Source organism: Physella acuta, unplaced genomic scaffold (assembly GCF_028476545.2).
Source record: "Physella acuta isolate Inbredline_101_S28 unplaced genomic scaffold, ASM2847654v3 ptg001338l, whole genome shotgun sequence".
Taxonomy (NCBI): domain Eukaryota; kingdom Metazoa; phylum Mollusca; class Gastropoda; family Physidae; genus Physella; species Physella acuta.
Window position 1 is genome coordinate 13,647 of NW_026732853.1, and position 26,633 is coordinate 40,279.

At 41.5% G+C, this 26,633-nt stretch overlaps 2 protein-coding genes across 2 annotated transcripts in view; one reads left to right on the top strand and one right to left on the bottom strand.

The window, feature by feature from the left end:
* Nucleotides 1-711: 711 nt before the first annotated feature.
* Nucleotides 712-12,051, top strand: LOC131958580 (uncharacterized). Its single transcript, XM_059323680.1, has 5 exons — nucleotides 712-802; nucleotides 3,213-3,335; nucleotides 9,042-9,609; nucleotides 10,528-11,109; nucleotides 11,736-12,051. The coding sequence occupies exons 1-5, from the start codon at nucleotides 786-788 to the stop codon at nucleotides 12,009-12,011; spliced, it is 1,566 nt and encodes a 521-aa protein (XP_059179663.1). The 5' UTR covers nucleotides 712-785; the 3' UTR covers nucleotides 12,012-12,051.
* A 4,722-nt stretch (nucleotides 12,052-16,773) lies between these two features.
* LOC131958586 (hemicentin-2) overlaps nucleotides 16,774-26,633 on the bottom strand; it is a 72,290-nt gene continuing 62,430 nt past the window's right edge. Inside the window, exons 7-8 of the mRNA XM_059323688.1 lie at nucleotides 18,862-18,891; nucleotides 16,774-17,681 (exon numbers count right to left, since the gene is read on the bottom strand). Of these exons, the coding sequence (XP_059179671.1) occupies nucleotides 17,569-17,681; nucleotides 18,862-18,891 (143 nt within the window). The 3' untranslated portion in view covers nucleotides 16,774-17,568. The remainder of the gene's footprint in view (nucleotides 17,682-18,861; nucleotides 18,892-26,633) is intronic.

Consider the following 26,633-nt stretch of genomic DNA (forward strand, 5'->3'; position numbering starts at 1 on the left):
ACATCATGTTATGTGGTAGCACTACCTGTTTTTATTGAACCCAACCAGTTCGACTATTTGACACATCAGAGATCAATGACATGACACGTCAGAGATCAATGACATGACACGTCAGAGATCAATGACATGACATGTCAGAGATCAATGACATGACACGTCAGAGATCAATGACATGACATGACTTTGCTTTACATGTACATGAACTGCTTTCCTTAAGATATTTTGAACAATGCGAGTGTACACCCACTGTACAATTGTATTGTACACTTATATTACACAATTGAAGTTTACGTGTACAGTATATGATTATAACGAACAGAGCATACAGTTGTTACACCGTCGCGCCATGTCAGGTGAGCCACAGGTCTACGACGAACAGGTAAACATGACTAACAGGTAAAATAGAGCCCCAAGTATTTGTCCTATGCCACGTTTGTACCACAGGCAAAGTTGGAACAACACACGGTATGCTAGCAAAGTTCCATAACCGCCTTGAAGTCTCGTACACTTGTAAACAGAGGCGTTAGAGGCGGGTGTCCTGTTTATGTAGGTGATTATGACTTTGATCTGTGAAGTAATGTAGCATGTTGTGGTTTGTGACGACACTTATGTGAAGTGTGACGGAATATTTGTAGAGGTGTGACGTAATTTTTGTTTATTCTGATACGTAAGATAAATGAATTGTGTGCCGTCAAATGTTTCATATGTGACGTTAGACATATGACGTGCAAATGTTTATGTTTGACGTTGGATATATGACGTGCACGCTGAATTGACGTCAGAACATGCGACATAACAACAGGTGAGTCAGCTCAAACATTCATGGCTGTATGTTGTTTAGCTGTAGCTAGCATTTATGGCTGTACGCTGTTTAGCTGTAGCTAGCATTTATGGCTGTACGCTGTTCAGCTGTAGCTAGTATTTATGGCTGTATGCTGTTTAGCTGTTTTTAATGCCATGACTGTATGCTGTTCAGCTGCAGCTAGCATTTATGGCTGTATTCTGTTTAGCTGTAGCTAGCTTTTATGGCTGTAAACATTAATTAAGCTTACGAAATCAGTTAATGAAAACCCAGGCTGTACACACAGCAATTGAAGTCCAGAAAGTTTAGGCTCAAGCCCCACGGAGTTATTTATTACTGGTGACACAGTGAGCTTTTCGTGGTTAACATTTTCTTTTGCTATCTATCCATGCATCTGAATTATGACAGATGCTTAATTAGGAGTTAATTAGACACGATATTTAGTCTCCAGTGTATATTCCGTTGATCGTTTCCACGTCCTTTCTTGTTGCTGATAGTGAAGAGACTGGTCATATTGCTGACCAGTTATGATGTTAATTGCTATCTTAAACATCAGCAAGGCCTGGCTCCATTCAACCTCCCACCCAAGGTCCAACCGTCCAATCGTCAATCAGATTATGGAGCTATTTATTATTAAAGACGTTTATACTTGAAGATATTCTCAGTATGGCAGTCGCATTAGAAGTTTCGATGTATAATGTTAGCTTATACCTGACATTGTGATGTACAGTGTTAGCTATAATAATACTTGACATTTCGATGTATAATGTATAGTGGTAGTTTATACTTGACGTGATATTTAGTGTTAACTTATACTTGATATTTTAATGTATAAAGTCAAAAGTCTTCATTCAGACCTGATGATCCATATAGTATAAGGTGTCGTGATATATATTGGCATTATATAATTAAGTTATATGGGGCAGAGGTGTTAAAAATATCACATTCTGTGTTATGCTGTATGGGCACCGTTCGTAGTAATCCAATCAGACAGCAGAGTATCGAAATGAATTACCATAACGTTTGGGTCCCTAGCTGTTGCCCAGCCAGCCTACCCTTTGATCCGCCACTGGATCCTACACGTTTAGGCATCTCCCCGTCAGATGTAACACTGAGCAGTATACAATTCCCACCATCAAACGTGACGTCACAGATGGGCTGTCTGTCTCGACAACTGTGTTGTATTGGTGTAGTGATATAGCAAGTATTTAATTTTATTGGTGAGGTGATACAGCAAATATTTTAAATTGGTATAGTGATATAGCAAGTATTTTAAATTAAAGTGCGAAGTTACTTAAAGCCCCATTGAATAGCGTGCTTTGACCCAGTCATAATTGACTTAAGATCTCACATAAACAGCCACACCCGGCCCCTCCCTCTTCCGAGAGTTCCACCATTGAAGAAATATTTTGAAGCTAAATGGTTCACGTGTTGACTATCGCGTTTATTAACTAGTTCTCAGCGAAGCGTATCGTTACCATTGGACTGAGGCGTATCTTTTGTAGTGGTACTTTTTCAAGCACCCACGTGGAGCTTTATTATGTGAATATTTGCTGAAACACACAAAATAGGGACGAGTTTTTGTGTGTGGACCTGTGCAGTGAGGGGGGGGGGGGGAGAACAACTGCGAGTTGATAAACAACTGGTTTAAAAGATAGTATACCTAAGTATATTGAACGATATAGCGACAATGTATTTGTTTACTATTTGCACATTATTTAAACATTATACAAGGGAAAAAATGAACTTAAAACGCATTTGAAACGATGTGAAAAAAAGTCAATTTTTTTTTTACCTCAGTAGCTGACATTTTTGTGTGTCAACGAAGCCACAAGACGCCTGTGTAGAACAGTCTCTCCTAAAATTTTACATTCATTTTTGTTTTTATATTCGTTTTAAAACAATGAACATTTTTTAAAATTGGAAAAAACTTGTGAGGAATTTACTGTGTTTAACTGTGTTTGTAATGTCTTTGTTTTACTGTTTCGTTAATCCCCTTATTTAAACCTGTCGTTAATCCCTCTGTTTTAATGTGTCACTTTTCTCGTGTCGTTAATCTCTTTGTTTAACCATTTCGTTAATCCTTTTGTTTAACTGTGTCGTTAACCCCTTTATTTAACCTAGTCGTTAATCCATTTGTTTCGATGTGTCATTTTTCTCGTGTCGTTAATCCCTTTGTTTAACTGTGTCGTTAATCCCTTTGTTTTAATGTGTCACTTTTCTCGTGTCGTTAATCTCTTTTTTAAATTTTTTTACTTTTCTCGTGTCGTTAATCTCTTTATTTAACCGTGTCGTTAATCCCTTTGTTTTAATGTGTCACTTATTTCGTGTCGCTAATCCCTTTGTTAAACTGTGTCGTTAATCCCTTAGTTAAACTGTTTCGTTAATCCCTTTGTTTAACTTTGTTTAGCTGCAGACAAACGGTGGTGCTGGCTTTGGTGGTGGTGGTGTGTGTGGTCATCGTGTTGTCCTACCTGTCCGTCAGAGACCGGCCAGTCCTCGCACAACACGACATATCCAGTATATTTATCAGGTAGGTGGGTGGAGGGGCACGACATATCCAGTATATTTATCAGGTAGGTGGGTGGGGGGCGGGGGCGGGGCACGACATATCCAGTATATTTATCAGGTAGGTGGGTGGAGGGGCACGACATATCCAGTATATTTATCAGGTAGGTGGGTGGGGGGCACGACATATCCAGTATATTTATCAGGTAGGTGGGTGGAGGGGCACGACATATCCAGTATATTTATCAGGTAGGTGGGTGGGGGGCGGGGGCGGGGCACGACATATCCAGTATATTTATCAGGTAGGTGGGTGGAGGGGCACGACATATCCAGTATATTTATCAGGTAGGTGGGTGGGGGGCACGACATATCCAGTATATTTATCAGGTAGGTGGGTGGGGGGCACGACATATCCAGTATATTTATCAGGTAGGTGGGTGGGGGGGGGGCGGGGCACGACATATCCAGTATATTTATCAGGTAGGCGGGTGGAGGGGGCGGGGCACGACATATCCAGTATATTTATCAGGTAGGTGGGTGGAGGGGCACGACATATCCAGTATATTTATCAGGTAGGTGGGTGGAGGGGCACGATATATCCAGTATATTTATCAGGTAGGTGGGTGGGGGGGGGGCACGACATCTCCAGTATATTTATCAGGTAGGTGGGTGGAGGGGGCGGGGCACGACATATCCAGTATATTTATCAGGTAGGTAGGTGGAGGGGGCGGGGCACGACATATCCAGTATATTTATCAGGTAGGTAGGTGGAGGGGGGGGGGGGGCACGACATATCCAGTATATTTATCAGGTAGGTGGAGGGGGCGGGGCACGACATATCCAGTATATTTATCAGGTAGGTAGGTGGAGGGGGCGGGGCACGACATATCCAGTATATTTATCAGGTAGGTAGGTGGAGGGGGCGGGGCACGACATATCCAGTATATTTATCAGGTAGGTAGGTGGAGGGGGCGGGGCACGACATATCCAGTATATTTATCAGGTAGGTAGGTGGAGGGGGCGGGGCACGACATATCCAGTATATTTATCAGGTAGGTAGGTGGAGGGGGCGGGGCACGACATATCCAGTATATTTATCAGGTAGGTAGGTGGAGGGGGCGGGGCACGACATATCCAGTATATTTATCAGGTAGGTAGGTGGAGGGGGCGGGGCACGACATATCCAGTATATTTATCAGGTAGGTGGGTGGAGGGGGCGGGGCACGACATATCCAGTATATTTATCAGGTAGGTAGGTGGAGGGGGCAGGGCACGACATATCCAGTATATTTATCAGGTAGGTAGGTGGAGGGGGCGGGGCACGACATATCCAGTATATTTATCAGGTAGGTAGGTGGAGGGGGCGGGGCACGACATATCCAGTATATTTATCAGGTAGGTAGGTGGAGGGGGCGGGGCACGACATATCCAGTATATTTATCAGGTAGGTAGGTGGAGGGGGCGGGGCACGACATATCCAGTATATTTATCAGGTAGGTAGGTGGAGGGGGCGGGGCACGACATATCCAGTATATTTATCAGGTAGGTGGGTGGAGGGGGCGGGGCATGGCGCTGGTACCCTGGGGCATGAGGGTAAGGTTTCAAATTGTGTAACATATTGTTTTACATCTGCCTCGAGCGTCATGGTTTGTCGGCAACTTTTGTCAGTGACAGTGGTAATTCATGTTATGGGATGGTCTCATACATGACAGAAAGGGATACTGTTGCCACTTGTGAATTTTGTGACAACTAGAACTCGTCATTTTTAGATCAACTTTGTGTTTAAATCTAATGATGGGAACGATATACCATGGGACAAAAGAGTTTAAGTGAAATAGATGAAACCACATTTCAAGTAATTTTAGCTGTAGCCATAACATTTGAACCATACGCAACAAAAACAAATGGTTAAAAATAGAAACTAAAAAACAAGATTAAGAGAGCGATCTACGAGTTTAAAGAAACAAACCTTACATTTAAGTTTAAGTTGAACACTTCGAGCACTTCTTATTTTTAAAAATGTAAATAAGAAAATATTTTCTTTTGTAAATTGGATTCTTTTAGAAATTGACTACCGTTGTTATTGAATAAAAGAAAGTTTCATGAAAATAATATTTTTGTGAAACTAATCTGGCCGCAGTGTTTACATTTCTGACCAGCTAGCTGTACGATAGGCGAGGCGAGTTGGTCAGTGGGGAGTGCGGGATCGAATCCTGTCTGGCCGTAGACTGCTCTGTCTTTTCTGTGGCTATATAACGTACCTGTGTACTTTGGCATTGAAAATATAACGATATTTACATTGCTATTTCATTAACAATACCTACTTCCCACCCCCTTCATGTTTAGCCTATATTATGTAATCTAGAGGGGCCACTTCGTACATCGTATATATATGTCACTTCAGTTCTATTAATAGTCTATAGTTAAGTTTCATAGGTCAGTGTGTGTCCCTCGGGGTCAGAGGTCACGCATGCACACGCCTTCGTGTAGCAGCGATAAAAAAAGTGGTGGGTGAGAAACACGCCATTTTTGTAAAACTTAAGTCTAGTGCCAGTGTTTACACTTCGGCCTTTCGTTTCTACGACTTTAACACGTACCTCTGTCAACCTTTGGCATTGAGAATAATACTTGATGTTTACATGGCTATATGAACTCATTAAGTAAAATGGGTGTTAGGTTTAATATTTTGTGACTGACAGTCTTGAGGTGCTATTGGCATTAAACTGCAGGAGTAATGTGTAGTAGTCAGTGTTTCTTCCAGACTTTTTTCTCCGGGTGGGGGGGGGGGGCACTTGATATTTTATATTTTCGGGGGGGGGGGGGGCGGTCTACATTTTCCGGAGTGGCGGACACTAGTAAAAGTATATGTTTACTATATAAATTCAATCTCATTCGGGGGGGGGGGGGGGGCGGTAGACTTTCCCTCCGAAGAGATGCCAGGAAGAAACTCTGGTAGAAGTATTAAGCAATGGGCGCTTTATTTTACAACACTCAGCTTAGTGGTGTCCGATATTATTTTTAACGGTGTCATTTTTAAAAAAGGGTTTTTTGGGGGATTCATATTAACTTAAGAAAAAATAAATGGATCAAGGTTTGAGTGTGATAAATGTCGAGATTCCGGACTGTATGCGCGCCACAAAAATTTAATTTAACTTGACTACAACATCTCGTCAAATAGTCACATTCATCTAATAGTGAATGATTGAATGAAAACTACGACCAGACTCGCGGGTGGCAAGTCAAATCACCTTTCTAGTACTCTCTGCTCGAGTTTCGGTTCTAGTGAAGACGTCAGTTTAGGCAGGGAAAAAATTTGAGAAGGTTGAAGTAGAGTTCCTGGAGACTCGTGAATCAATGGGCTGACGTCATTGAGTGAGGCTGGGACTAGAGTACACTGGTGACGTCACACAACTACAAACTAAATTAGTGTCGTCAGAAATTCAGTTAACGTCAAACTAGACCTGATTCCGAGAATTCGGATTTAGATTTTTGTTGTTCCAACGAGCCTCACACGAATGTGTTCCGGCGAGACTCACATTAATTTGTTCCGGCGAGCCTGACCCGAGACCCGAGTGAAAACGACAGCTGACACGGAAATTTCCGGCTAGTTTTGATAAGAATCAAACATGAATAAAATCAATCCACTGAATCCAGGTCACGGGGACGGAGTGGTCTAGTTCGAATCCGGGCTCGTCAGTAGATCATCCCTTAGAAACAAGTGAACTCTACTTCACTTGCCCTATATACCGTCAGGTTTGAAAAGGGAACCTTACTTTATCCAGGTCTAAGAAGAAACGTAAAAATGTATCAGGTCTAGCTTTTAAAAATATTTTTGACTTTTATTTTGTAAGTCTCAACGGTTGACATTGTCTTGTACTTACCTATGGTTGACCTGATTAAAGCTATCCACCGATTGGTTGATATGACAGGAACATAAAAGAATATTCTTGTATTCATGTTGCTAAGTTATGGTGTGTTTTGTTTGTTACCGTGTCTTTAACCAACATGCTAGCACGTGCTTACTCAGTATTTTTTACAAACTTTGGTGGTCAGTATTTCTTACAAACTTTGGTGGTCAGTATTTCTTACAAACTTTGGTGGTCAGTATTTCCAAACTTTGGTGGTCAGTATTTCCAAACTTTGGTGGTCAGTATTTCCAAACTTTGGTGGTCAGTATTTCTTACAAACTTTGGTGGTCAGTATTTCTTACAAACTTTGGTGGTCAGTATTTCTTACAAACTTTGGTGGTCAGTATTTCCAAACTTTGGTGGTCAGTATTTCTTATAAACTTTGGTGGTCAGTATTTCTTACAAACTTTGGTGGTCAGTATTTCTTACAATTTTTGGTGGTCAGTATTTCCAAACTTTGGTGGTCAGTATTTCCAAACTTTGGTGGTCAGTATTTCCAAACTTTGTTGGTCAGTATTTCTTACAAACTTTGGTGGTCAGTATTTCTTACAAACTTTGGTGGTCAGTATTTCTTACAAACTTTGGTGGTCAGTGTTTCTTACAAACTTTTGGTGGTCAGTATTTCCAAACTTTGGTGGTCAGTATTTCTTACAAACTTTGGTGGTCAGTATTTCTTACAAACTTTGGTGGTCAGTATTTCTTACAAACTTTGGTGGTCAGTATTTCTTACAAACTTTGGTGGTCAGTATTTCCTTCAAACTTAGGTGGTCAGTATTTCTTACAAACTTTGGTGGTCAGTATTTCTTATAAACTTTGGTGGTCAGTATTTCTTACAAACTTTGGTGGTCAGTATTTCTTACAATTTTTGGTGGTCAGTATTTCTTACAATTTTTGGTGGTCAGTATTTCCAAACTTTGGTGGTCAGTATTTCCAAACTTTGGTGGTCAGTATTTCCAAACTTTGTTGGTCAGTATTTCTTACAAACTTTGGTGGTCAGTATTTCTTACAATTTTTGGTGGTCAGTATTTCCAAACTTAGGTGGTCAGTATTTCCAAACTTTGGTGGTCAGTATTTCCAAACTTTGTTGGTCAGTATTTCTTACAAACTTTGGTGGTCAGTATTTCTTACAAACTTTGGTGGTCAGTATTTCTTACAAACTTTGGTGGTCAGTGTTTCTTACAAACTTTTGGTGGTCAGTATTTCCAAACTTTGGTGGTCAGTATTTCTTACAAACTTTGGTGGTCAGTATTTCTTACAAACTTTGGTGGTCAGTATTTCTTACAAACTTTGGTGGTCAGTATTTCTTACAAACTTTGGTGGTCAGTATTTCCTTCAAACTTAGGTGGTCAGTATTTCTTACAAACTTTGGTGGTCAGTATTTCTTATAAACTTTGGTGGTCAGTATTTCTTACAAACTTTGGTGGTCAGTATTTCTTACAATTTTTGGTGGTCAGTATTTCCAAACTTTGGTGGTCAGTATTTCCAAACTTTGGTGCTCAGTATTTCTTACAAACTTTGGTGGTCAGTATTTCTTACAAACTTTGGTGGTCAGTATTTCTTACAAACTTTGGTGGTCAGTATTTCTTACAATTTTTGGTGGTCAGTATTTCCAAACTTTGGTGGTCAGTATTTCCAAACTTTGGTGGTCAGTATTTCTTACAAACTTTGGTGGTCAGTATTTCCAAACTTTGGTGGTCAGTATTTCTTACAAACTTTGGTGGTCAGTATTTCCAAACTTTGGTGGTCAGTATTTCCAAACTTTGGTGGTCAGTATTTCTTACAAACTTTGGTGGTCAGTATTTCTTACAAACTTTGGTGGTCAGTATTTCAGATCAGAGGCCACGTGATGTAGAGGCAAGGCGTCAACGAGACTACGCCCACGCGATGGCAGAAGACACCCGACTAGATCATGACTCCGCCCACCAGCCAACTGATGCCACACAGCCAGAACAAGACTCCGCCCACCAACCTGACACACGTCACTCAACACAAGAACACACCCCAAGAACCGAAACCAGCACCAATAAGATCAATCTGTCCGTGTCAACGACCTTGACCTCAGGATCAACGACCTTGACATCAGTAGCTACGACCTTCACCTCAGTTGCTTCTACATCCAGCCAAAACCAGAGCTCCACCCCTCCCAATTCCCCGCCCCCACCGGGCAAGAAATACCTGATCTACCTGTGCGACAAGAGTGAGTACTGCTACGGTCTCGGTGACCGCCAGCGGGGGGTGGTGGGGGTGTACGCTCTGGCAGAAGTCACCAACAGACAGTTCGGCATCAGTATGACGTCACCATGGCCGTTTCAGGATTTTTATGAGCCAAACGAAGTTGGTTGGCTCATTCCAGAGGAGGAGCTGAGAAACAAATCAACTACAACAATCAGAGTAAGCTACCCTTTGTTTCTATATTTATACCCATCAAAATAAAGTGCCCTTCACTCTTTGACCGCCTGAGTAATGTAACCTTTGTTTATTTAAATTTAGCAATGACAGTAGAGTACCCGTAGTGTAGGTCGGGTACCATCGGTCATTACACCAACCCCTAGTCTAGACCAGGTACCATCGGTCATTACACCAACCCCTAGTCTAGACCAGGTACCATCGGTCATTACACCAACCCCTAGTCTAGATCAGGTAACATCTGTCATTAGACCAACCCCCAGTCTAGACCAGGTACCATCGGTCATTAGACCAACCCCTAGTCTAGATCAGGTAACATCTGTCATTAGACCAACCCCCAGTCTAGACCAGGTACCATCGGTCATTAGACCAACCCCTAGTCTAGACCAGGTACCATCGGTCATTACACCAACCCCCAGTCTAGACCAGGTACCAACTGTCATTAGACCAATCCCCAGTCTAGACCAGGTACCAACTGTCATTAGACCAACCCCTAGTCTAGACCAGGTACCAACCAACGATACCACGTCTGTCCACAGTATACTAGATCAACCCCAAGCTTCGACCTACCAACCATTCAACCAACCCCCAAACTCGAACAATCTGACTAACCCCAAGCTTCGACCTACCAACCATTCAACCAACCCCCAAACTCGAACAATCTGACCAACCCCAAGCTTCGACCTACCAACCATTCAACCAACCCCCAAACTCGAACAATCTGACCAACCCCTAGCTTTGACCAACCAACGATTAGACCAACCAACCAACCCCACCCATCTCGCCCCAGTACTTCCAGAGCTCCACCAACCAACCATTAGGCCAACCTCTAAACCAACCATTAGGCCAACCTCTAAACCAACCATTAAACCAACCATTAACCAACCCCCCCCCCCACCCCAGTACTTCCAGAGCTCGGCCACTGAGCTGAAGGAGATCAACTTTAACGCCGTCTACCCCCAGGATGTCGTCTACATCAAGACCAACCACGAGCTATGGCGCCAGCTCAAGCTCAACCCCTACTACAAGCACCGCCTCCCGGGCTGGCTCAGCAGTAGGCGGTGCCACATCTTCTCTAAGGCGTGGCTTAAACTCACACAACCAACCCACGAGCTGCGTGCTAAATTAAACGAACTGCTGATCAATATATCCCAATCGATGATCGATGACCCTTTATTGAGTGGGAACAAATCCTGTGTGAACTGCAGTAATACAGACACCAAACCAGCGACAAACGGACCGCAGTTAAAGCTAGCCCCGTCTCTACGGCCTGGGATATCCAAGGATGGTATTGGTCAACTTAAGGGTTATGGTGTGGCCGACTTGAACTTGGTGTGTGCCCATATACGGATCGGTCACAGCTCGACCTTGCCTTTTGAAAAGGAGAGAAGGAACAGCCTCAACTCAGTCCAGGCGGTCTGGAACTTTCTCAGACCGTACCTGGAGTCTGGGCATCACGTGTACCTGGCTACTGACAGCGACGAGGTAGGTTGATTTGATATTTAGGATTAATTAAAGATATTTAGGATTTAACTCATCATCTTCAGCCGTTCGTGCACAAGACACATGGGGCAGACTAGGAAGAGTCCTCGACTTATAAAGGGATAGTTTGGTAAGCCAACCAGCCGCCTTTACTTTCCCTAACGTCAGTTAGGTACCCATCAGAGTTGGGTGGACTTAGGGAAGCTCTACAGACTTAAAAACGGATTCGAACTCGACTTTCGGGTTATCAGTCTAGCTCTCTACCTCTAGGTTATGCCGTCCAATAGGATTGAATTAGCAGGGTCAAATTAAAAGATGGTAAAAATTCGTTTGATGATCACTACAAGTCACTCTTCTGATAATTTTCCTCTACTCATCTCCTCAATAGCTTAAAAAACTTTTCTCTCTAAAACTGGTTTTCAATAACTTTCCAATTTTCACCCTAAAAACTGTAAAATTCAGCTTTTGAATTTTCGAAATGTAAACATCAATATTTGACTTTTTTGAACCCTAAAACCTCATCCAACTTTTCAACTTGTAGTGGTTGGATTATTTTCATCTTACAAAAGTCAAACACCGGTAATTGAAAAATTAAAAATTTTAATGAGAGAAATTTTTCACATTGGCAGGTACGGAAAGAGGCCAAAACTATGTTCGGGTCAAGGCTGCACAACCTGGACGCACCGTTGGTGCACATTGCACACGTGGTTCAAGGTCAGGACGAGAGGGAGGGGCTCAAGACGGCCCTGGTGGAGCAGCTGCTGTTGATGACGTCATGCAAGGTCCTGCTGGTCAGCAAAAGTGGATTCAGCATGTCAGCAGCTTATGTCAGGATGGCCCTGATTGGCTGGAGCAATAATTATATGTTTAAAGATGGCGGCGTGCATGAGTGGGGCCTGTGGTAGATAGAGGGTAAAGGTTCTTGTCATTTAGATGTCATGTTGGTATGTTGTCATTTAGATGTCATGGCTGCATTTTTGTCTATTAAATGACATGGCTGTATTTTTGTCATTTAGATGTCATGTTTGTATGTTGTCATTTAGATGTCATGTTTGTATGTTTGTCATTTAGATGTCATGGCTGCATTTTTTTTGTCTATTAAATGTCATGGCTGTATTTTTGTCATTTAGATGTCACGGATTTATTTTTTGTCATTTGTATTTCATGGTTTTATTTGTGTACATTTAGATGTCATATATGTATTATTATGATCTAAATGTAGAAGCATTTCTTGTCAATCAGATGTCATGGCGGCATTTGTCATTTAAATGTCATGACTGTATTTTTATTGTATTTATGTCATGGCTTTATTTTGTCATTTAGATGTTAGATGTCATTTCTGTATTATTATGGTTTAGATCTCATGGCCGTATTTCTTGATATTTAGATGCTGTGGTCTTTTCTTATATTAAGCTGTGATATGGCGGTGTAAAAAAAATGTGATTTTAAAATATTCCTTCGTGACCATATGGCTGTTCAGATAGCCTATACTAACCTTTGCTGCTATGTTAGCGCTGTAGGGCCGCTTGATTTAGGACTCGCTATGGGACATATAAACGACCCTTTAAGTCCCGGACTGGTAGTTAGGTCAAGTTGATCTGTTTCGTTGAACTCAGTATCTGAGTGATTTTATGCTCAGCACTAAGCTTGGTTGTCTTAACTTTCATCGACTAGGGCTAGGTACCCATTAGAGCTGAGTGAACTCATCTTTAATCTTCGTCCTGCCTTTAATCATGATGACATTATTCTTGAATCTAGTCCTTATAGAAAGACCCTAACCCTAACTCCAACCCTAACTCTAACCACAACCCTAACCCTAACCCTAACTCCAACCCTAACCCTAACCTAAACTCCAACCCTAACTCTAACCACAACTCTAACCATAACTCTTATCACAGCCCTGACCCTAGCTTGACTGAAGCACTAACGAGAGCCTATTACCCTAACCATAAATAAATAAACAGTAAGAAAATTTCCGACTTTAGTGCGAAAACCGATACATATTCAACGATCCTCCTGAAACCAAGTTACCATGGAAACACCCAACGAAACCAAGTTACCATGGAAACAGCCAACTAAACCAAGTTACCATGCAAAAACCCAACGAAACTCAGTTACCATGGAAACACCCAACTAAACCAAGTTACCATGGAAACACACAACAAAACCAAGTTACCATGGAAACACCCAACGAAACCAAGTAACCATGGAAACACCCAACAAAACCAAGTTACCATGGAAACACACAACAAAACCAAGTTACCATGGAAACACACAACAAAACCAAGGTACCATGGAAACACCCAACGAAACCAAGTTACCATGGAAACACCAAACTTAGACTCCTGTCCCACTCAGACGTTCCACATTAGCACTGCGCACTCAGTGCATCGGTGCACCTAGGAATGCACCTGTTGATCAAACGAGCCTACCTGTACAGCGTGCAGGATACACCTGGTTGTCTATCCTGGATTAGATAACACATAAATTCGACTCGGATTTTCAGCTAATAATTAATAAATTTATTTCAGTCTTCTTCATAAAAATAACGTTCAACATTGGAGGTACATAAATCACAAACTTACAAACAAAAATTTTCTTCTTAAGGCGGGTTGCTATCTTATGCTAGGTGTCGTGTGAATTCAAGAATGATAGGGAATGAATGATGTAATGTCACTTTAGTACTTGGTTTATGAGTGAGGTATTGTCACTTTAGTGGTGGGTTTATAAATGATATATTATAATCTGGATGGTAGGTATATGAATGATATATTATCAACTGAATGATAGCTTTATGAATGACATTATATCATCTGGATGGTAGGTTTATGAACGATATATTATCATCTGGATGGTAGGTTTATAAATGATATATTATCAACTGAATGATAGGTTTATGAATGATATATTATCATCTGGAAGGTAGGATTATGAATGATATTTTATCACATAAATTATGGCTAATGTACGGTAAATTGTCACTTTTATGAAAGGTCACAAATAAATATATTTTCAGTAAAATAATGGATTAATTATGAATTAAATGATATATATGATAGATTTATCTATGATGTATTAATGGCTCAATGATGGTTTATGTATTTTTACCTAAATTATTGGGCTGTATGTGATGTATTTTCTCCTAAATGACGAGTTATGTATTGAAAAGGACGTGAGTTAAAACATGTCTATACCATGTATCAACATACCCTGGACTATAAGACAGTGATTTATCAACTTAAAAGATAGTATATCAACAAACACGAAACTGTACTGTATCAACATACACGAAATTTTATAGACTATGATTTATCAACATACAAAATACAGGACCAACACACAATAAACTACATGATTTATCAACATATACAAAACTATATGGTGTATATTCATATACATGGTATGCGATAATGTATCAGCATACACAAAACTTAAATGGATCTGAAAAATTAGCAAAAATAAAAAACAAATACCCATTTCTCTATTCCCAACATTTATGCGGCTCATCGTAACAAATAAAATTTGTGTATCACAACAGTCCCTAAACAGATGAATGCAATGTTTACATAAAAACACGCCATAACAGCCATTTTACATTGAAACCACCATCAATACCAAGCCTAATCCATATGACTGAAATTTTCTATGCAACATAATTCTTCCAATTTATAGCCTTAAGAAAAAGTAAACTAAAATATAATACAATATCAGTGCTGTCAAAACAAAAAATAGCAGTTTAAAAAAATTCTGTAATTTCTTTCAAACAGGTCTTTTCACATAAACTAAAGCACACACAACAAACACGCACGTACACGAGAATACACACACGCGCGCGGGAACACACACACAATATATATATATATATATATATATATATATATATATATATATATATATATATATATATATATCTTTATATATATATGTATTTATATATTTATGTATAAAATAAACTTATACTTTTCGGTAAAATGAAAACATCAACAGCAAGTCTGAACACATAATGTCAGTAAAATAAAAATATTGAAATATACTTCAATAAAGTAACTTTATACATAGAAATGTTGAGATATACATTCACAAGGGAAAACCTTCATTTCTAGTGTCCAGTTTATCACAAAAATAAATATTCTAGGGTCAAGTCTATTTACATCAAATTTACACTCTCAGTTTATATATGAAGTCACAGCCAGATTGTTTTATATGTTGGGATTTTGTGTATATCATGGGTGGTGTCGAGGTGTGTGGTGTCGAGGTGTGGTGTCGAGGTGTGTGGTGTCGAGGTGTGTGGTGTCGGAGTGTGTGGTGTCGAGGTGTGGTGGCATGGTGTGTGGTGTCATGATGTGTGGTGTCGAGGTGTGTGGTGTCGAGGTGTGTGGTGTAGGGGTGTGTGGTGTAGGGGTGTGGTGGCATTGTGTGTGGTGTCGTGATGTGTGCTGTAGGGTTGTGTGGTGTCGGGGTGTGGTGGCATTATGTGTGGTGTCGGGGTGTGTGTTGTGTGTTTAGTGGTGTCAGGGTGTGTGGTGGCTTGATGTATGGTGTCGAGGTGTGTGCTGTTGGGGTGTGTGGTGTAGGGATATGTGGTGTCGGGGTATGTGTGAGCATGTGGCATAATCCACTGAGGCTGGTAGCATAATCCACTGAGATTGTGGCATAATCCACTGAGATTGTGGCATAATCCACTGCAACCTGTGACATCATCTAGTGAAGATTGTTTTAATCGATGTTAAAGGCAAAAATGTTCTACAACCTCTAGCAGCATACATGCTGTATTTGTTAAAGCTAGTAGCATAAATGCTGTCTTAGTTAAAGCTATGAGCATAAATGCTGTCTTAGCTAAAGATATTAGCATATAGGCCCTCACAGCTGGCATTATTCGAGCTGTCTTAGTTAAGCGAGCAGGATATTAATGACTGTCTTACAGCTAATAGCATACGAGCTGTGTTAGTTAAAGCTAACAGCATACTGCATGTATGAGTTAATACCTGCAGCAAAAAAGTTTTTTCAACTAAAGCTAGAAAGTGAGAAAGTCTTGGGCACGTGCAGACTTTATGCTGCCGATAAAAAAATCCAGGCCCAAGCATATTAAAATCATCGTCTGGAACGAATAAATCCCCATCTGATAGCTATAAATAGCTACTTCCGGTTAATGTCTAGACAAGTTAATTCCACTTAAATGAATTTTTACCGTATATCTTCCAATAAATGTTGTTATTGTAGAATTAATCACATTTTAAAAATGTCCTACCAGCATCGCATGCGTCTTATTTAAAATTAATGAATCATAATTCTAGTTAGCTTCTAGACGTATCAGATTCTAAACTCAATAAACAGAACGGCTTAAAATATTCATAAATAATTCAAACTATCAAATCAACTTTCGCGCATTTACAGAGATATATACATCTTGGAAAAACATGCATCATCCATTAAACTCGAAACATTAAGAAAAAAAAACATCGACTAAGTGGGTTTAAATTTTTAGACAAAAATGTACAGATCATGTTGAAAATCATAAAAAATCCTAGAAATCTGAATTTTGTTCTGCGATGTTCAACAAAGGAACACACATAGAACGTAGCAAGATAACAAGGACAAAATAAATCTAACACACATTCCGCTACAAACTGCCGCACATGAACACACTTCATACCAAGCCAGCAAGAAACGAATGTAAGACACGGTTCCCATGGTTTCCACTTCCGGCGTCTAGAACCAACACATCCGTACCCGTGGAGGTCAAAGGTTAAACTCATCACGTGACTCTATCTTGTTATTGTTATAGTCAAATATATTCTAATTAAAGCCGAATATGAGGCGAAATTCACGTGTGAATTATCATTAACTGGGTGAGTAATGTACAGCTGGTTAATTAAAAATAAATACAGGTATTTAGGGATTTTTAAAACAAATCAACAATGATTGATAGAATGTTGACTTGACCACTCCTTGACTTGACCGCTTTATGACTTGACCACTCTATAATATATGCCAATGAATGCGAGGAAGGTTCATTAAACGACTAAGTGTAGAATAACCAAGGGAACAGATAGAATAACCAGGTAGTTGACTTGAATGATCAAACAATTGACTTGAATGATCAAATAATTGACTTGAATGATCAAATAATTGACCTGAATGATCAAATAATTGACTTGAATGATCAAATAATTGACTTGAATGATCAAATAATTGACTTGAATGATCAAATAATTAACTTGAATGATCAAATAATTAACTTGAATGATCAAATAATTGACTTGAATGAATAAACCTGAGGGGTTGATAACTGGGTAAGTCTGCAGCCGTCTGCACACAATTTAAAATTTCTGCACAAGAATGCACACATCTTCACACATCTGTAAAAGTCTGTAATAGTCTGCACAAGATTGTACACGTCTGCACATGTCTGCACAACTCTGCACATGCCTGCACACGTTACACAACTACAGCGGTGGTGGGTCACGTGAACAGACGATGGACCAGCAGGATGACGAAAACGAAAGTAGAGTTGGATATGGCCAGCCGGACAGTGAGGACAGCCTTGGATTCCTGCAGGCTCGAGACGGACCCAGCTGAAAACATCAACATAAGTAGCTTAGGACGTTCATTCACTGCACCCCCCCCCACCCAGCTGAAAACATGAACATAAGTAACTTAGGACGTTCATTCACTCCCCCCCCCAGCTGAAAACATGAACATAAGTAATTAAGGACATTCATTTATTCCCCCCCCCCCACCCAGCTGAAAACATGAACATAAGTAATTTAGGACATTCATTCACTGCACCCCCCCCGCCCAGATGGAAACATGAACATAAGTAATTTAGGACATTCATTCACTGCACCCCCCCCCCCCCCCCCCCCGCCCAGATGGAAACATGAACATAAGTAATTTAGGACATTCATTCACTGCACCCCCCCCCCCACCCAGCTGAAAACATGAACATAAGTAACTTAGGACGTTCATTCACTCCCCCCCCCAGCTGAAAACATGAACATAAGTAATTTAGGACATTCATTTATTCCCCCCCCCCCCCCCACCTAGCTGAAAACATGAACATAAGTAATTTAGGACATTCATTCACTGCACCCCCCCCCCCCGCCCAGATGGAAACATGAACATAAGTAATTTAGGACATTCATTCACTGCACCCCCCCCACCCAGCTGAAAACATGAACATAAGTAACTTAGGACATTCATTCACTGCACCCCCCCCCCGCCCAGATGGAAACATGAACATAAGTAATTTAGGACATTCATTCACTGCACCCCCCCCCCCCCCACCCAGCTGAAAACATGAACATAAGTAACTTAGGACATTCATTCACTGCACCCCCCCGCCCAGATGGAAACATGAACATAAGTAATTTAGGACATTCATTCACTGCACCCCCCCCCCGCCCAGATGGAAACATGAACATAAGTAACTTAGGACATTCATTCACTGCACCCCCCCCCCGCCCAGATGGAAACATGAACATAAGTAACTTAGGACATTCATTCACTGCACCCCACACCCAGCTGAAAACATGAACATAAGTAGCTTAGGACGTACATTCACTGCACCCCCCCCCCCCCCCAACTGAAAGATGAAGTTAATTAAGGACGCTCATTCACTACCCCCCCCACCCAGCTGGAAGATGAACACAATTAACTAAGAACTTTTATTCACCCCTCCCCCCCCCCCACTACTTTCCCATCTGGTTTAAGTGTGTTGCAATTAATGTAATGCTACTAAGGGCTGTAACTCACCTCGCTTGACGTTATTTGAGCCCGAAACTTCTGAAACAGAACAGAAACATTGAGCAACCTTTATAGAGGTTAGTAGGTGCTATATTGTATCATATAGCCTCATATCTATTTAGAATACATTAAATTATATATATATATATATATATATATATATATATATATATATATATATATAATTATATATAATTAAATATATAAATGTATATATATATATAAATGTATATATATATATATATATATATATACATTTATATATATAATTATATATAATTATATATATATAATTTAATGTATTCTAAATAGATATGAGGCTATATGATAAAATATAGCACCTACTAATATATATATATATATATATATATATATATATATATATATATATATATATATATATATATATATATATATATATATATATATATATATATATATATATATATATATATATATATATATATGTAACGAGACTATTTGCCTGTAGTGCCAAATGTTAACGAGTTCTGCTCGACAACGCCAAATGTTACCGAGTCTAACCACTCATTCTACACAACATCGACCACAGTATAAATACTCGAAGATGCAGGTTCGCTATTGATCCTTTTATTACATGAATCAAAGAAATGCTTCACAATAATATAATGAATCAAAAGGAATGCTTCACAATAATAGTCTGAATCAACTGACCCCCAACAGTCCTCACTAGTCTTCACATAACTGAATGCACATGTCTATCGTCCTTCTTAACACAATACGGCTAACCCGTTCAATAACCAACTTGATACTGCCACACTGACTGACTGATCGAGAGAGAGAGAGAGAGAGCGAGCTCAGCCGTCGCCTTCCTATATATCCCCTTCGTATTCGTAATCGTATTCGGTTCTATCATAATCGTAATCGTAATCGATTCTAATCGTTGCATCAGAATGTTAATTACGCCGCTTCTGTCGTACAGTCCGATTTAATAAGCCATCTGCATCCTGTCACATCAAAGTTGACAGACCGTATTGCGTTCTTATCGTATCGCTTCCCAAGATACTACGCCTTGGCTTTCTGATCGTTATCAGCCAACACCTGCGTTATTGCATCAGTCGTGTCAAAGTTGACAGCGCTGTACTGCGTTCTTATGTCTCTGGTAACTTCCCCTAGTTACATCCACCCCTGCCTTTTTTTGTGTGTTATCAACCACAAACAACGCTTGGCAGGTGCAGTCCTTCAAAGTCAATCGCACCACCGTAAAAAAATTTATTGTTCCACTCACTGTCAATGTCGTCACATTCGTATAAGATTGACCGTTATCCCTATTTCACATATCAAATGTGTCTACATCATCTTCCTCAGACACAAAACAGTTCTAGAATTCACATCCACCTTTTTTCGTTTGGTGCCTTCACCAGTTCACTTGTATGACTTTTTGAACAGTCTGTTCTCATACCAGCGCGACCATGAAAGAATTGATGGTTGCTGACAAAAAAATTCGTATTCTTTCTGTTTCTCAAACTTCTCCGCGGACCACTTATCTGATGGTCTACTGTCTCTCTGCTTCTGGGAGGAACGGGATCCTCTTCGTTGCCGTTATCCTCCACTTGTGTATCGCTGTTGTTCTGTTGATGGTGACATGGTTCAGGGATGGGTATGTGAATTTCCGTTATAGTTTCCGGTTCCCTAATTGTCTTGGGTTTCCTTGTGTGTAACTGCTCTTCTTGACTATGACAATATTTCTTTAATTGAGCAATATTCGCCCACCGATCCGGTTTGGTGTGATCGATGGGTCTTATCTTAAAGGGGCCACCTGCTACTTTAGGCATCTCCACGACTTGCCATATCTCCTGTCCCCAGAGGTCGTGGATTTTGTTTCTGCCTAACGGGTGGCTACGCAGTAATACCCTGTCGTTCAGTTTGAGTGGCGGGTCCTTTGTCTGTACCGGCGGTTCCCTTCGCCGTGCTTCATGTTCTAGTCTTTCCTGTACTACCCTGTACATTTCTCTAATTCGTCTCATATGTTCATTCACATATTCCAGTGCAGTGTATGAGCCAGTCATACTCTCCTTTTTTCCTAGGAACAAGTCAAGAGGGAGTCGAGCCTCCCGTCCGAACAGCAACATGTGTGGCGAAAAGCCGGTTGTGGCATGGGGGGTGCAGTTGTATAGATATACCAACTCTGGGAGAAAATCAGGCCAACGTTTTTTCTGTTCAGGTTCTAGGGTACGCAGCAAATCATGCATGCTGCGTTTGAACCGCTCGCACTGTCCGTTTCCTTTCGGATTAAATGTGGTTGTTCTAGATTTGTTGATCCCGTAGTGGCTGCACAGTTGGTTAATTACTTCTGACTCAAAGGCCCTTCCTTGGTCAGAGTGTAATTGTCTTGGTATGCCATATTTGATGAACCAATGTTCTATTAAGACCTTTGCCACTGTTTTGGCAGTCTGATCTCGTGTGGGCACCGCCACAGTCCATTTGGTGAATACATCAGTCACTACCAACACATGTTCCGTCCCATCCGATGATTGCTCCAACGACGTAAAGTCCATAGCCACAATCTCTAGTGGTTTTGTCGCTAGTAGGTGTCCTGATGGCTGTCTCATTTTGACAACTGGCATTTTCGCATGCTGACACCTCACACAAGCCTCACAATGGCGTTTGACCTCCATTTCCATATTGGGCCAGTAACACCTCCGTCGTAATATTTTGTGCGTCCTGTCCTGACCTTGGTGTCCTGCCCTGTCATGTGCCAACCTTAGCACTTCTTCTCGTAATTGTCCAGGCACCACCACCTGGTGTATTGTCCCATCAATTTGGTCATGAATTCTCCGCATGAGAACACCATCCTTTTTACTGAGACGGTCCCACTGACTCAGTATTTTCTTTGTTTCTCGACCAAATTGTTCTCTTTCCCTTCTTCCTGGGAATTTTTGTTCCTGGACGTGTTTCAACAGCGGCTGTAAGCCACTATCCGTTCTCTGGGCATCTCTTATCTCTTTATTATTAAGGCAATTAAAATCACTAATGTCCATATGTCCGGGCTCTGTGGATATGTGCTCCACCCCGGTCTGTCCGTTTTGCATCACTTGCACCCCGTGAGGGATATCTGTTGACGCTCTGACCCCACAAATTCCTGTCAGCGTTTCTTCCTCATCGCCCGGTCTCTCGTACGGATTCCTTGATAAAGCGTCCGCATTGCCATTGGACCGCCCAGGGCGATATTTTATCTCCAGGTCAAAGAGTGCCAATTCTGCTGCCCATCGCTGTTCGATGGATCCCAACTTTGCTGTCTTTAGGTGACTCAAGGGGTTATTGTCAGTGTATACCACACATTTAGCACCTAATAGATAGTCCCTCAATTTTTCAGTCACAGCCCATTTTAATGTCAAAAGTTCTAGTTTCATGGCGCTGTAATTTGTCATGTTCTTCTCTGATTCCTTCAGAGCTCGACTGGCATACGCAATAACCCTGAAACCTTGCTTTTGTTGTTGTGATAGCACAGCTCCCAGACCTTTAGAGCTGGCGTCAATTTCTAACCGAAATGGTTTGTCAAAGTCCGCGTATCCTAATATCGGCGTCTCTGTCAAAGCCTTTTCAAGAGCTTAAACGAGTTCAGGCATTCATCAGTCCATAATTCACCTATCAGTTGTGTTTTGCCTTTCTTTTTCTCCTTACTGTGTTTCTTTGTCATTTTGTTTACCAAGTCATGCAACGGTGCGGCAATTTTTGCAAAACCAGGTACAAATTTTCTATAATAGGAAGCAAAGCCCAAGAATGATCTGACCTCTACCGTGGTTGTTGGCTGTTTCCATTCTTTAACAGCTGCAATTTTATCTGGGTCAGTGGCGATGCCATCCGACGAAATCACATAACCCAAAAAATGTACCGATTTCAGACCGAAGCCGCATTTGTCTGGGTTCAGCTTTACTCCTATCTCCCTAAGACGGAGAAACACTTGTTCTAATCTTTTTAGATGGTCCTCCCAAGTTTTTGAGTAAACTAGTATATCATCCAAGTACACCAACATTATTTGAAATAGAAAGTCACTCATAGCACTCTGCATTACTCGCTGGAATGTAGCAGGCGCATTAGTTAGACCAAACGGCATACGGGTCCACTCGTACAGTCCCAGTGGAGAAATAAATGCAGTCTTATGTTGATCGTTGGGGTGCATGGCCACTTGGTGGTAGCCGCTAGCCAAATCTAAGGTAGAAAAAAATCTTGCTCCCCCCAACGCATCAAGACATTCATCAATACGAGGCAATGGGAATGCATCCCTTCTTGTGATATTGTTCAATTTCCGGTAATCACAACACAGTCTTATCTCCCCTGACTTCTTTTTTACCACTACTATCGGTGCCGCATACGGGCTCGTGCTGGTTGTAATAATTCCCTTTTTTAGTAGATCGTTCAGGTGTGCTTTCACCGCCGAGTAGTGACTTGGTGGTAATCTTCGATAAGGTTGCGCCACAGGCCTGTCCTGTAGTAAGGGTATCTGGTGTTTTATTACTTCCGTGTAACCCAAATCACCCTCGTACGAGGCAAATATATCCCTGTACTTATTCAGCAATTCATTTAGTTTTGGGTCCTCAGTTTCCGGGAATGTATATGATCGGCCATCCTCTTTCTTCACCTCGGCCGTCACATTGACCGACCTAATTGTTACTTCATTACTGCTGGTATTGCTCAGTTCGATGCACTGTGCCGACCTTAGTACCTCGACGTTCTGTGGTACTCCTACCAGAGTATTAGGCGGTATAAAAATTTCCTCATCCAAAACATTTGCCACTAATCCTTGAACTAGTCCATTTTCCGCTGATGTGTATGTCCGCAGTAACACGACGCCTGCCCTCAGTGCGGCGCCACATGGTTCTATCATCACATCACCATTCACGCTTCTATCACCAATTTGTAATGTGATTGCCTTGACCGTGTTTGCCGGGACTGATATCCTTCCTCTGGTCTTGGCAAACCTGGCCAACTTGGATCCCCGACCTGGTGTGGTCGATCCGACAATATTTGTAAGAAATTCTGGCAACTGGCCAAGAATATTCATGCCCAACAGGCAAGGTATATTTGACACATTTGTCTCTAGGTTGTGTTTCGTAACGAACACCCCAACCTGCTTCAACCTATGTCCCGCCACCACGACATCCGCCAGAAAATAACCACAGTATGGAATGGTTAGTCCATTAGCTGCCGTCAGGCGCATGCATGTGTCAGACCTCAACCTATGGTCTTTTCCTTTCATCCATTTGGTGTAAAAATTTTCCGTAATTGTCGTCACCTGGGAGCCTGTATCCACAATTGCCTTCACCGCGATGTCCCCAATCGTAATCACCATTTCGGGACAGACTCCCATCATTTTGTTTCTTGGGCCATAACCTCGCCCCTCTGTAGCCTGGCCCTGCCTTACAGAGGACGACCGTTTCCCTGACAGTACCGTGCCATATGTCCGGGTTGTGAACAGGACAAGCAAATTGGTCGACCGTCAACCGTCCACCGGAGCGATGGACCGGCGGGTCGCGGCCGTCCAACCTGTCTCTGTTTTGTCCCGTTCTTTTCCTGATTCTCAGCTGTTGACCTGCTTTCTAACCTCTCCAATCGTTGGTCAACCTTATCCAGGTGGGCCAACAGTTGAGCCATCATGGTTTCCACCGTGCCGGTCCCTGTGGGTGGGGATTGTTTATGTTCCGGCACAGAGACTTTGTCCACCGAACAGTTCGATTGGTCCTCATCCTCGGACCTGCGGATCGCTGAGTTCCTGACCTGAAGGAAGGTCAACTGCGGGTCTTTGTGGACCTCCTCTTTCAACTCTCTCCTTAAGATCGGGGTTGCTAGCCCCTCGATGAAATGGTCCCTCAGTAGGCGTACATCAATGTCAGGTGTTTTGCCCTTTACCGAATCAAAGGCCCTGTTCATTCGGTGTGAATACTCCATCACACTCTCCGCCATTCTCTGCTTTAAGCCTACGAACCCCGATAGCAGTTGCGATCCCGACCGTCTCTCCCCAAAGGTCTCCATAATTAGATCCAGCACCTTATCTGGATCTGATTGGATGGTTTTATCGTGGCATTTGACCTCTGCCCTAACCGTCTCTCCTATACTGCCCATCAGCAGTCTTAATCTTTCCTCTGGTGACATGTGTCTCGAGGCCCAGGCCGCTTTGACCTCTTCACTGAACCTGTTGGTTAAAGCTGGATCACCGTCCCCGTAAAATTTGTTAATGTGGGACTCTCTGGGCAGGACCACAATATGGGTCTGCTTCTCGTCCAGAGTAGACATTTTATTCCTTGAGTAAAAAAAAAGAGTTCTTTCTTACCGTGTGTGTATGAAAAATTTTCCTCGTTCCTCAATTTTCACTGTTCCTGAATGTCCGAATTCACACACACACGAAACACAGTTATGAACAAGGTTGACTATGGGTGCCTCAAGCGGCAAGTCTCGTTGAATTCATCCTGTCCGCAGCGCCAAATGTAACGAGACTATTTGCCTGTAGTGCCAAATGTTAACGAGTTCTGCTCGACAACGCCAAATGTTACCGAGTCTAACCACTCATTCTACACAACATCGACCACAGTATAAATACTCGAAGATGCAGGTTCGCTATTGATCCTTTTATTACATGAATCAAAGAAATGCTTCACAATAATATAATGAATCAAAAGGAATGCTTCACAATAATAGTCTGAATCAACTGACCCCCAACAGTCCTCACTAGTCTTCAAATAACTGAATGCACATGTCTATCGTCCTTCTTAACACAATACGGCTAACCCGTTCAATAACCAACTTGATACTGCCACACTGACTGACTGATCGAGAGAGAGAGAGAGAGCGAGCTCAGCCGTCGCCTTCCTATATATCCCCTTCGTATTCGTAATCGTATTCGGTTCTATCATAATCGTAATCGTAATCGATTCTAATCGTTGCATCAGAATGTTAATTACGCCGCTTCTGTCGTACAGTCCGATTTAATAAGCCATCTGCATCCTGTCACATCAAAGTTGACAGACCGTATTGCGTTCTTATCGTATCGCTTCCCAAGATACTACGCCTTGGCTTTCTGATCGTTATCAGCCAACACCTGCGTTATTGCATCAGTCGTGTCAAAGTTGACAGCGCTGTACTGCGTTCTTATGTCTCTGGTAACTTCCCCTAGTTACATATACATATATACATATGTATATATATATATATATACATATACACAGTGCTTTCGACACCAGATTTTGCTTGACCTTCGTGTTTACGTGTTGAAAGTCTCAAGTTAATAAAATAAAGTAAAAACAAATTAATGTCTTATTAATTAACAATTTAATAGACTAATCTTGGCTAGCTTCATCAAAAACTTGATTCTGTTCAATCCCATTACAGAACATGCGTGTAATGGTTACATCATGATGTCTTGATGTACATGATGTACGTGAGGCGTGTAATCAGACGTGTACTCAACTTTCAACGTTTTAAATTTACCGTTTGCTTGACTGGCCACGTGCACGTCTCCCCCCCCCCCCCCCCCTTCGTTCAAATTCAGTACTCACGCTGAACTTTAAAGTCGTTTGCAGGTAAATTATGTTTTTTTTTTCTTTTTTTTTCAATTTGATTGCATTTTTTTTTTCTATATAAGTCACATCTACATGTGTTAGATTCAGCCGGATGCTGGAAGACAAATACTGGTAGATCAGGTAGACATGTAACGTTACGTCCCTCAAGTTATTGACGAGACCAAGATGTTTTCTACATCCCCGCCCCACCCACCTAGTAGGGGAGTCATAGACTTGACGACATGC